Source organism: Carcharhinus amblyrhynchos, chromosome 21, assembly GCF_965287045.1.
Source record: "Carcharhinus amblyrhynchos chromosome 21, sCarAmb.v2.hapA, whole genome shotgun sequence".
NCBI classification, from domain to species: Eukaryota; Metazoa; Chordata; class Chondrichthyes; order Carcharhiniformes; family Carcharhinidae; genus Carcharhinus; species Carcharhinus amblyrhynchos.
Window position 1 is genome coordinate 40,875,799 of NC_137344.1, and position 13,226 is coordinate 40,889,024.

General features: G+C 42.1%; 1 protein-coding gene across 7 annotated transcripts in view; it reads left to right on the forward strand.

Moving 5' to 3' along the window:
- myocd (myocardin) overlaps positions 1–13,226 on the forward strand; it is a 620,755-nt gene that overhangs the window by 593,286 nt on the left and 14,243 nt on the right. For all 7 annotated transcript variants that reach the window (XM_080209049.1, XM_080209048.1, XM_080209050.1 and 4 more), the window contains 2 exons: positions 5,850–6,106; positions 11,166–11,319. In XM_080209049.1, the coding sequence (XP_080065175.1) occupies positions 5,850–6,106; positions 11,166–11,319 (411 nt within the window). The remainder of the gene's footprint in view (positions 1–5,849; positions 6,107–11,165; positions 11,320–13,226) is intronic.

Genomic DNA, 13,226 nt, shown 5'->3' on the forward strand with positions numbered 1-13,226 from the left:
TGCTTGTCTAACTTGCTCTCAAATGTGCCTCTACTACAGGCTTCAACCAGTCCCTGTGTTTGATAGTTTCACTTTCTCAGTACTCTTTGTGGTTAGAAATTTTATCAAATTCCCCATCGGATATCTTGGTGGCCAAAAACCTTTCACAATTTTGAAGACCTCTAACTCGGTAACCACATGGGTGTATTTGGAATAAAGTAAAAGTTTGTTTGTAAGGCTTGCATTAACACTGCAGTGAAGTTACTGTGAAATTCTCCTAGTCATCACACTCCAGAGCCTGTTTGGGTCAATGCACCTAACCAGCATGTCTTTCAGATTATGGGAGGAAACCGGAGCATCCGGAGGAAACCCAGTTTGGGTGTATGGGGAGAACATGCAGACTCCGCACAGACCCGGAATCATACCCGGGTCCCTGGCGCTGTGAGACAGAGTGCTAATCACTGTGCTGTTGTGCCGCCCCCCCCACTTCAAAATATACATAAAATATATATTGCACTTCAAACATTTTGAAATGAACACAATTTAACTTTTGAATGCTACAAATGAAACAGAACAGAACTGCTATTTCAGATAAAGATTTGGGAGCACCTTTGTAAGACAAAGTAATGAATAGGATAAAACTTGCTTTTTAAAAGAGTGAGAATGGAACTCTTTCTCCTTCATAAAATCATAGAAACCCTACAATGTTGACAGAGACCATTCAACTCATTGGCCAGGATTTTATGACCTCGTTTGGGCAAGGCTTATAAAATCCCTCCTGAGGACATCGGAGAATTCCATTCTGCAAGCCTTTCCAGTCCCAATTCCAGGGCAGGCAAGGCGATAAAATTTCAACCATTGAGTCTACACTGATTGTCTGATAGAGCAACTTTCCCAGACCTGATCCCCATTATCCCCACATATTTACCCCACCAATCTCCCTAACCTTGGCACACTAAGGGGCAATTTAGCATGGCTAACCCTCCTACCTTTATCAGGTACCATGCCCTAAGAGGGCATTGGTGATCATGAGCTTCCATCGGATAATGATGATGCTTGGCAAACTACTACTGTGAATTGACGTTGCTGTGAACAGAACTGGCAGAAGTAAACTAGGAGCATTTAGTGGCAAAGAAAGGGATAAACAGCAATGAAAAACATCTAAAGTAGTGATTGAGAAGAGTTCAGAAGAAATACATCTCGACATAAGCTGGCACAAAGAAGCCAGTAGTGACACATTTTGGATAGATAAATGAGGAAGTAAGAATGAAATAAAAGTGAAGAAAAAGGTATAGATAAAATTCATAGACAACAAAGGAACAGATGATCAAAGGGAATTTGAAAAGATTAGGAAATAGGACAAAAAACAATGAGGAGAACAAAGAGAAACTGCAAAAATCAATTATCAAACAATATAAAAATAAGCAGTAAACTATTTTACAGACAGTTAAATAATGAAAGAAAATGTACAACAAGGATTGGGCCACATAAATTCTCAGATAATAGCAGCAAAAGGAGAGTAAGATTGAATAATTATTTTACCTTAGTATTTTTCTGGGATATTAACTTGACGGGCATGACATCAGAAGAAGGGGTAAAAAAAGGTATACGTAAGATAGATAATTAATTGATAAACTAAACAAAATTGGAGAGGATAAACCCCCTCGTCTGGATGGATTGCACCCATGTGCATTGAAAGAGTTTAGGGAAAAGGCATATTAAATACATAGATTTGTGTAATGCCAGAGATACTGGCAGACAGCTAATGTGATTCTTATATTTGAAAAGGGAAATAGTTTCCTGGACTTGTGCTGAGCAATTAGCTTTCACATCATTGGTAGGGATGATAATGGATGGAATCCTTCGTCAAAAATGTAATGGAAAAACATCTAGAAACTGAAACTGTAGCAAAGCTTAGTCAACACAGATTTCAGAAGGCAAATTCATGCTTGATTAACCTTGTAGAATTCTTTGAAAAAGCCACAGAAAGATTAGTTAATGATAATGCTGTAGATGTAATGTATTTAGATTTCCAAAAGGGCTTCAAGAAAATCTGTGTAGTAGGCTCATAACTAAGGTTAGAACATGAGTCAAGTGACAAGCAGCAGAACACAGAGCTATTGACTACAAAACAAAAGATAGAAAGTAAGGATTTTTATTTAATTTATTATTGTCACATGTGTTAACATACAGTAAAAAGTATTGTTTTTGCATGCTACACAGACAAAGCATACTGTTCACAGAGAAAGAAAAGACAGGGTGCAGAATGTGGTGTTACAGTCATAGTTAGAATGTAGAGAAGAATCAACTTAATGTAAGATATGCCCATTCAAAAGTCTAATGACAGTGGGGAAGTGTCAAATCTGTAAGAGATTGAATTAAAGCATTGTTATAGAGTTTAAAAAACTACAGTAGAGTTTTAAAAGCATAGAATGAAAGTTAAAGATAGAATTAGAAGGTATGTTTAAAGGTAGGTATTCAGACCGGCAAAATGTCAGAAGTTCTATAAGGTTTGGTGCTGCTACCGCTTTGTCTTTCCTCATTCTCATCAACAATTTGGGCTCGTGGATTAGAAATGCAATTCTAAAATTTGCAGTTGGCAGCTAATTGGCTGAATAATGCAGAAAAGGCCAGCAAGGAAGCACAGCCATTAACAAACTTGTAGGCTATACATACCTAATTGACAAATGAGCTGCAATATGGATAAAAGTAGGCTGGTACATTTTGTGTAGAAAAGTAAGGAAGCTATATACTTCTTGGAAAATAATTGTTTGAACAGGTTACAGGGAGCTGTAAAGTTGTGTGAATCTTATGTAGAATCTTGGTTAGATCACGCTTGGAGCACTGCAAACAGTTCTGGCCTCCATATCCTAAGAAAATTCAAGGGATTTGGAGAAGATGAAAAAAATATTTGCTAGCATGATTTTTTTGTTAAATGAGAGATCATAACTGTCACAAAAGATTGGCATTCATCTGTTTTTTCATTCCACCTAATCCCTTCCCAATGGTTTTTGAAGATGGTTGTAACTACAATATTACCTCATTGTCAAAAACAATTTAATCTAAATAGAAAGCTTACATTTTTGTTTGCAATTGACCTACATCACTTGCATTTTGAAAAAAAATACAAAATACATTAGTGCATAGTCCATACTTGCAAAGTGAAGGTTTTTTAAAAAAAACTAAAAATGGCTTTTGCAATGCTAGGTCCAAAAGGAAATAGATTTTGTTTCCAGAAAACAGAAAGTTAAGGATGGTCGGATAGGATTCTGAACTTGGTTTGGCACTGGCACTGGGGGCATTCTTGTCTTACCCCCGACCCTTTTGGGGGGTGCCTCAGTGGCTTCACTTCCCTCCAGTTGGAGGGAACCATTCTTGGCAGGGGGAAGATGCTCGCGGGTCTGGAGACTTCAGTCCCAGAGCTGATTACTCCAAAACAACATACCCCTGGAGACCATGGTGCCCAGCAGGGAGCCCACTAAATGGCCTTCACTGATGTCTCCCAGGCCGTTGCGCTGCAGCAGGCTGGGAGAATTGACCCCACAGTGTGGAAGTGTTTTAGAAAGTGTAGGCATTGTTATATCTTCGAAAGTGCACTGCTGTAAGGCAGTTACACTGAAGCAAGATCTCGTAAGCTTTTCACTATTCAGTGGAAGTAGAGTATTGCACCTTGGTTCCAGAAGCAATCCCCCATTTATAGCATTGTTCACAACACTGGGAAAACCTTTACAACTTCCGGCATTTCAACATTCAATATGGTTTATAATTGTGCCGTAAGTCCAAGTGAGGACTGCCTGTAGTTCAGGTAATTAGCATAGATGCTTTTAAGCGTGATGAGAGCAAAAGGAGTAAAAAGTTATGCTATATGGTCAGGTGAAGAATGGTGTATGTGGCGCAAATATATTGGCATTGACTTGTTGGGTCAAATGCCCTGTATCTCTGTTGTAAGTTCCACTAAACTATATAGTAAAAGATCATGCATGCAAAAAGGTATACATATGCCATGCATTCAGCTGCACTATTGAACTGATATATTCAACAGCAAGTATCTTTCATAGAATCTTACAGAGCAGAAGGAGGCCATTTTGCCCATCGAGTCTGCAATGATCAGACCCCACCCAGATCCTATCCACATAACTTCATGTATTTATCCTAACTAGTCTCCCTGATATTAAGGGGCAATTTAGCATGGCCAAATCCACCTAACCAGCACATCTTTGGACTGAGGGGAAAAACCGGAGCACCTAGAGTAAACCCACATAGACGTGGGGAGAATGTGCAAACTCCACGCAAACAGTGTTCCAAGCTGGGAATCGAATCCCAGGTTGGATGTGAAATTTAGCACTGTTTATTTGTAAAGTATTTATCATCAGTTGACATAGAAAGATGTGATATGTTGTTTTCCAAACAATAATGCTACTGTATTATCATATTCCTCCTGACAGCACTTTCATGTATCATATCTGACTATTATTGGCTGCTCTGCGTGTACTCAACATGTTATAAAATGATTGAGGATGCTGTGCTTTGAAAGTTGTCTCCAATGCCATTTTTTGCTTCTTTGAGGATTCCTTTGCATGCTGGGGTTGGAATGCTGAAGAACAGGTTCAAATTTATTAATAATAACCAGATTTATTTTTATTCTTCAGAACCTCCTGCGGGGTTGGCACTCCACTGTTATTTCATTCCAGTCGACCCCCTCATAATGGTTTTTGAGTGTGGTTATAACTACCATATTACTGCATTGTCAAGAACAATTTATCAGAACTGAGGCTTTGATTTCTTTTTGTTTTCAATTGTCCTAAATCGCTTTCATTTCAAAAATTATCACAAATTACATCAGCGCACAGCCTGTACTGGCAAGGAGAAACTGTTTTAAAAATAAAGATTACTTTTGCAATCCCACGTCCAAAAGAAAATAGGATTTATTTTAGTGAAACTCACTTTAGTCAGGACTCTCTATTGAATTTATTAAGGAACTTACATGAAGGGTCAGGGCATAGTCAGGGATGAAAAGCTCCGTAGAGATGAGGTAAATGAGAGTTTCATGATACCAGGCTTTTTAAATTGTGAGGCTGCAGATTGTCTGATGAATATTTTGGCATGAATTTGGGCCTCGACTTAGCACTCACAAGACTTGTTTAGCTCCAGTGTGAACAGAACAGCATTGCACCATTGTTAAACTTATGGTGGGAACGCATCGTTATAGATGCACTGATGAGATTCTCTTGACCAAGATGCACCATTCCTTGAGACATCCCACTTACTCCAAACCACAGGTTCAGAGTCTAAAAATATATTATTGTCATACTTACAGGTATCTGCGGGACTATCACAGGCCTCAACCTGTGATATTGCCTTAGAATAGTGAACTGAACTGCATCAACTGTCAATTTGGATTCACAGATTTCCTCATCAACCTACAAACCTTACTACAGTTGAAATGGTTTCAAAAACCAAGATGGCACCAGAGCGTGGCAACTTCTTGCAAGCCGTGCCTAGCATACTTTCTAATTTGATCTCTTATTCTTGTTCTATGCTTCTAAAGCTTTAATCTAACTCTTTTAAACCCGCTCATTAAATTGATCTTTCTCTGCACCCTTGCTATGACTGTAACACTACATTCTGCACTCTCTCCTTTCCTTCTCTACGTACGGTACGCTTTGTATAGCGCACAAGAAACAATACTTTTCACTGTATACATGTGACAATAATAAATCAAATCAAGATGATATTCTTTTGCAATAGTCTGCAAATATATTGGCAACAAGGACTAATCACAATTGTTGATACTTGAATATGCCTATTTACATGGTCCAATGATTAAAATGAGTTTAAATATTCCCTTTTTATCTATCGATTAAAATTAGACGAAACCATCTACAGATGGAAAAAGCCAGCGCCACAAGAAGCCAAAGGACACAAAACCAAAGGTGAAGAAACTGAAATATCACCAGTACATTCCACCGGATCAAAAACCAGAGAAGTCCCCACCTCCCATGGATTCGGCCTATGCCAGGTTACTCCAGCAGCAACAGCTCTTCCTCCAGCTGCAGATATTAAGCCAACAACAGCATCATCAGCAGCACCATTACAACTATCAGAACATTCTCCCCACATCTTTAAAGTGAGTAGGCTATTTTGTAAAGAAAATCAGGGTATGTTCTTTGGGCTGTTGTCTTCTCTTCCCTGATCACTGTCCAGCGACTTCTGCAGAAAAGGGTACATTTGTGGATGCCTTTTGACGATGAGACCAGACTCCAGTGATGGTTTCACGTCCAATATCCCACACCCTGACAAAGGGGTAGTTCATCAAGGGAATGTTAATGAGGCTGGCCTCACCGTGACTTGTACGGTCGTTACTGAACCACCAAGAGAGACAGAAGTTCACATCCTAGTAAGGGAACCAAAATTCAACTCATTGAATAAACCTGGGATTTATAAAAGCTTGTGCCATTAATTGTGACCATGAAATGATTGGATTTAAAAAAAAACTGGTTCAATAATGTCCGTCCGGGAAGGAAATCTGCCGTCCTCAGCTGCTGTGTTCTAGATGGTCGTCATCATTAGATTTTTAATTCCAAATTTATTGAAATCAAATTTCACTGTCTGCCGTGGTGTAACAAGTGTGATGTGACCGCAGATCTCAGCATTGTGGTTGACTCTTAATCTCCCTCTGAAATGACCTAACAAGCCATTCGCTTGTATTCAAGAAGGTTGCCTTCCACCTTTTTAAGTAATTTGGGTTGGGAAATAAATGCTGACATTGCCAGTTAGCATACGCATTGTGTGAAGGAATTAAAATCAATCTTGTCCACTGTTAATGTGATTGTTCAGTTTCTTCGCAGTTCCCGTTGGTAGATGGAGTGGATTGTGATCTGAAACTGGGACCTTTACGCATCTGATATGCAGTCAGCAGCATATTGCAGCATTTACAATGACTCTTTATCCCTCATATTTTGAACCATTGCTTATTCCTCTCCATTGAGAAACTGGAAATGACATGAAACCATATAATTGATGTTAAAACCAATGGTCATGTTCATTTACACAATATTTAACGCACACAAACAGAAACTAACACAACAAGTAGTTAGGAATACACAAAATGTTAAGTGTGCGAATCTTAACAAATAACGGGAATGGTTCTCAGCATGCTGCCTAGATGTAAAGCTTCTTTCTGATCAATTCGTATAATGTTCAATCGATTTTCAACGCCAATTGCAAGGACAGTTTCATGCCTGTGCAACAAGTTGGAAAAATTTAGCACAAAGTGTCTAAGCTAATCTGGAACTTTATAAGCCTTTTAGGAACACACCATGATTGCATCTTCATTCCACTGAGTCCCATCTCACTATCATATTATGGAACAAATGGTTGAAGCTAAGGAAATTTAGCATCTCCTTTAGTGAAGCCCAGATCAAAGCAATCCCCTCAGAGATGAGGGGTGGCGTTATACGGCCTTGCGTGAGCGAGACTGGAAATTCCCGCCCGAGGTCAACAGATATTTCTGTAGTTCTCCCCTTGCCCACTCCGATTACATGGTTGGTGGGCAGTAGAATTGCAGCAGAGAAGTGTGTATACATAGTATTATTCAGCAGTCTTACCTTTCAGGTAGTTAGAATGACACCTGCGGTCTTGTTTGGGTCCAGTTTGATTTTTGCACCTGACTGCAGAACAAGTCATCTCGCTGCCCTCCAACTAAGAGGTTTCTTTCATGGGATCTGAGCCTCACTGGCTTGCCCATTCCTAATTGCCCTTGAGAAGGTGGTGGAGGGCCACCTACTTGATATGCTACAATCTTTGTGTTGTAGGTACACCCATACTGCTGTTAGGGAGTTCCAGGACTTTGACTCAGCGATAGTGAAGGAACGGTGATATATTTCCAAGGCAGGGTGGTGTTTGGCATGAAGGGGAAGTTGCGTGTCTTCCTGTGTCTTTGTCCTTCTAGATGGTAGAGGTTGTGGGCGTGGAAGGTGCTGTTGGAGAGGATTTGGCAAATTGTTGCAGTGCATCTTGTAGATGGTACATACTGGTACAATTGTGTGTCAATGGTGGAAGGGGCGAATGTTTAAGATGGTGGATAGGGAGCTGACCAAGCGAGCTGCTTTATGCTGGATGGTATCGAGACTGCAAGTGTGCATGTGTTTCACAATGCACGCCTCACAAACCTAAAGCAATGGCTCATGTTGTTAACTTGTAAGAATGTGGAGGCGATCTTGTTGAAGCATCAGAGGTCTTACCTTCTGACAGGACAGCCAGTGAGAGATGCCTGCTGCCCCTTTTCAGGAAGGGCCACCCAACCACAAGCTAATCGGGCAGTGGCAAGGCCAGCAGAAGCACAACTTCCCCTGGAATCAAGACCCTGGGGGCAGATGTCTTGTACTGTGATACAGAACATAAGTTAACTACCTCTCCTTAAAACGCTTGGCTCTTTCTAGACAGATTGGTGAATTGCTTTCTTTCTCTCATTTAACAGAGAATACTTTTCAGAAACTCTGTGCATGTTTTTGATTTTACATTTGGAGTAATTGATAAAACACATATTCTTTGAGAAAGAGCTGGGAATGTTACTGTTTGTTCAGAACAGGGCAGGCTGCAGCTTACCACAATTACCACAAAATAAACTTCGATATTTGTCCCATTGATGCATACGGCTCTTAATTGAATCATCTGTTTTAATTGCTCGATACCACTGGAAGAAATCAGGTGTTAAATTCCACCTGATTCCAATTCCAAAATACAACTTGAATCGAACCAAGTGGATACTCAGCAGATCTGGCAGCATCGGTACGGAGTCCTGATGAAAGGTCATTGATGTGATGTATTGGACACCATTTTCCCAAAAAGTTTCCAAGTGTTGTCCCAGCAGGAAAGCTGATGAGATTGTTGCTGGGAGGGATGGTTTGATTCAGTTCACAATTCACCCTCCAAATTTTGTTTTGGGCCTTGAGGATACTCTTATTAAATTCTCCCACGCTTAGAGTTGTTTTTGGTGTGGGTGGCCTAAGGATGTTGGCAAGGTCAGCTTCGCAAAGATTTGGGTGTTCCCCACTCCACCCCCGTCCCCCCACCAAGCGAGAGAAACACTGCTATGGAATCACCTAAAGGCCTTCCCCCTTCAGACACCCACTTCATGCCTCACCCCCTTGCCAGTGTCATCCTGGCAGTGCCAACCTTGTGGTGCCACCCTGCCACTTCACTGCCCAGCCTGTCCCTGACCACCCAGGGGCTTCAGTGGCCACCAAGCATCCCCGTCCCCCACCCCATCCTCCTGGCGTGGCCATTACGACGGGTCTGTTTCTGGACACCAGTAGTGATCCATGGCAGGTTCGCACTGCGCCCGAGGGTCAGTGAATTGCAGGAGTTGGGAGAATCCGGCTCGATGCTGACCCTGCACATTTAAACAACTGTTTAAATGTGCGAATCTGGTTCACGCCCTTGCGATGCTCCGACCCCGTGCATTCCTGTGCAGACCACACTGGGGTCGGAGAATCGCGGCCGTTAACTCGGTTTCTTCCTCCACTGAACTTTCTGTTAATATGTTTCAGATTTCACTCCCTCCGCCGCATAACTGTAGCAGAGTGTAGTGTCTACAAGATGCACTGCAACAACTTGCCAATCTTCCAAGATTGGCCTGTCATTTCCAGGAATTGAAGATCAATCTCCAGGACACTGCTGTCTGCAACCCTGGAGAAAAATCACAGGGACATTAGCACCGATCATTTATTAAAAAATATTTTCTTTGAACATTTCTCTTTAACAGATATAAAAATAGTCGGGGAGGGGAAAGGTTATTTGGATAACAGTCGAATTGGATCATCCAATGGGATAATGATTCTCTATGCTTTCCAGTTGGTGTCGGCAGACAGTGCATCAGGAGGATGGATGTGTTGGCCGACTATCGGCTGGAGGAATGGGGGTGGGGGGGGGGGGGGGGGGGGGGGTTGGGTGGGGAGGAAAGTCATGTGATCAAGGCCAGGAATCCCCGGTCTCTCTCTCGCCCTGCTACCACTGCCAGCGAGATCGGAGAATTTGGCACACTGGCCAATCTCCATTCACTGCAACGGGACTGGAGAATCCCAGCCGCGGGCGAGGTGGGCCCAAACCTCCATGAGTGAAGTCACTCACGCTTGGACAACCTGCAGGTTAATGGTTCAAATGTGACCCCCTTGAGTTGCAATGAATATTTTTGTTACGCTCCATTCACGGGATGTGCCCTTCAGAAGGAGGTGGTGAGCCACCCACTGCCTGGAAGAAAACTGAGTGACTTGCTCTGCTATTTATAGAGTAATAGAGGTTTACAGCAAGGAAACAGGCCCTTCAGCCCAACTTGTCCATGCTGCCCTTTTTTTAAAGCCTAAGCTAATCCCAATTGCCCCCATTTGACCCATATCCCTCTAGGGATATGCTTAGGGCCTTGATGTTCGTGAGGGATTTGACAAGGCAGTTTAGAATCAGCTACATCGCTGTGGCTCTGGAGTCACATAGAGGCCAGACTGGGGAAGGGCAGCAAGCTTTCCCTGCCTGAAAGATATTAATGATGTGGAGATGCCGGCGTTGGACTGGGGTAAACACAGTAAGAAGTCTCACAACACCAGGTTAAAGTCCAACACGTTTATTTGGTAGTGAACTAGCTTACTAGTTTGGTAGTAGACTAGTTTACTACCAAATAAACCTGTTGGACTTTAACCAGATACTAATGAACCAGATTTTTTTTAAAGGGATCCAGTATTTACATGGTGACTTATCACTGATGCTAACTTTTACTGCAAATTTATTTAATGAACTGAATTCCACAGATGCCGTGGTGAGATTTGAATTCCTGCCTCCAGATCATTAGTGTACAGGCGGGATTTTTCCCCACCAAGTTTCCAGTCCCGTGTTGCTGCGGTGGAGGTGGCCTTCCAGTTTTTGGCAGCGGGACCTTGCGGTTCCCACCGCTGTCGACAAGGGTTTTCCATTGTTCGCATCCTCCACCACCAAGGCACCCACCACAGGAGGTCACCGTCAGAGGGGGAACCTGCTGATGGCAAAGGCTGGAATCCTGCCCTAGTCCTCTGATTACTAGTCCAGTAACATTAGCACTGTACTGTGAAACCTGCGACATTGTTCGAGTTCCAAAGCATTGTGATTACTGAATGTGTTTATGTAAATACAACAAATGTTTTGGATTCTTTTCACAGGCAGTCTGGTGAGCAGCTTTCCAGAAATACTTGCACTTCAACCACCAACGTCCCGAGCAGCAACCTGTCTCCGGTGAAGTCCTCAATATCAGGTCAAACCACAGGCTCCCCTTTGAAACTGGGACCTCTTCCGTCCAATCTGGATGATTTAAAAGTACGTTTTGCCTAATACGCGATGCTCTCCGATAGGTAGTTTGTAGTCAACAATTTACGTATATTTCAACTATATTAAGTTAGCAGTTTTTTTCCTTATGATTGCAAAAGGTTTTTCAGATAATGTCCAGTCACTCAGCATCTTATTGTTGGTGCCTTTTCCTGTTGTATGTGTGTTTTGAATGGGGGGAGGTGCACAGCAGGGGCAGTGGAAGCACTGGAATGTAACAGCTAGCCATGGCTGTTTATGCCATTTCACTTGAGTTTGCACCCATTCTCCATCACAGTTACATCAAGAGATTGGAAGAACCTAGCAGAATTACAAGATCAGTGATTTTGTGCAAGAGACTCAGTTACTATGCTCTCATAGTTCATCAACACACAGGACTACAGCTGAGAATTTAAGAATCCAGATGTGTTAATTGTAGCGTTTGCTTTTCTTTCTCTGTACGGAGAATCTCGACGTACTTGTTTTCTCTCTTAAGCAATGAGAGATCCCCCAATAATTCAGAGGTTATATTGTTTGATAAGGACCAGTATGCCGGGCAATACATTGCATATTATTCTGCTGCTAAAATACAACCTAGTCCTTTTAAACTTCTCCTTAACTGCGTCAATGCCATCTGTTTCAAGCAATTCACTTGATGGAAGCTACCACATTCACACCACTCTCTACATAAAGAAATGCCTCTTCATTTGATCGATTAGTGCCAGTCGTATGTTTTGGGGGTCGACTAGCTCAGTTAGAACATAGAACATTACAGCGCAGAACAGGCCCTTCGGCCCACGATGTTGTGCCGACCAGTTAAAAAACAATGACCCACTAACCTAAACCAATCCAGTTGGCTGGATGGCTGGCTAGTGATGCAGAGTGATACCAACAGCACAGTTTCAATTCCCTTTCTGGCTGAGGTTGAAGACCTGTCTTCTCAACCTTAGCCTGAGATGTGGTGATACTCAGGTTAAATCACCACCTGTCAGCACTCCCCCTTCAAAGATGCGAGCAGCCTATGGTCATCTGGGGCTACAGTGACTTTTACCTTACTTTTCTCCTATGTTTACGCCACTTTATTTCTTTTGCTTCCTCCAAGGTGTTCCATTAAACAGTAAGCACAACTAAAAGTCAAACTGATTCCTCTAAATAACTGTTACATAATATATACAATATGTATAAAGCATTTGATGCTTATGTACAACAGACATTAGGTAATGTACTGGAGTAGTCTTGTTCAAGTTTTAACAAGCTTCCACAAATTAATGGTATGAGCTGAATTGCTATCGTACCAAAGGATTTGAGCTGCAGTGAGATTGGCTTCACGATCACTGCATGTTGCAGGTGTATTGTGTCATTACATGCCTAATCTCCGATATCAACTATAGAATCAATCCTGTGGCAGCATCAACTATATAGCTGCTTAACTGGCCCAACCTATCAGTACGTATGGAGTCTGCTCGTTCTCCCTGAGTCTGTGTGGGTGCTTCAGTTTCCTCCCACACTCCAGCGATCTGCAGGTTCGGTGGATTGGCCATGCTAAATTGCCCCTGAGTGTCCCAAGATGTGGAGGTTAGGGGGTAAGTACATGGGATTACAGGGTTAGGGTCTGGGTAAGATGCCCTTTCGGAGAGTCAGTGCTGGGCCAAATGGTCTCCTTCTGTACTGCAGGGATTCTATGATTATTTGTGTTGCTCACTGAAGCCAGAACCAAGTGGGAACATGAATAGCATTAGTCACACCACTTGATTAATATGGGCTATTTCAGCAATGTTTTTGTCTATACCTAACTGACAATCTTGGCATTTAGCTGCAAGGCTGCTAAAGTTACTCTTGGCCACAATGAGCAGTAAGCTGTCTTTATAAGTGTTCTTAATGAGCAGATTATAAAGTTCCTGCTGGCATCTCACACACAA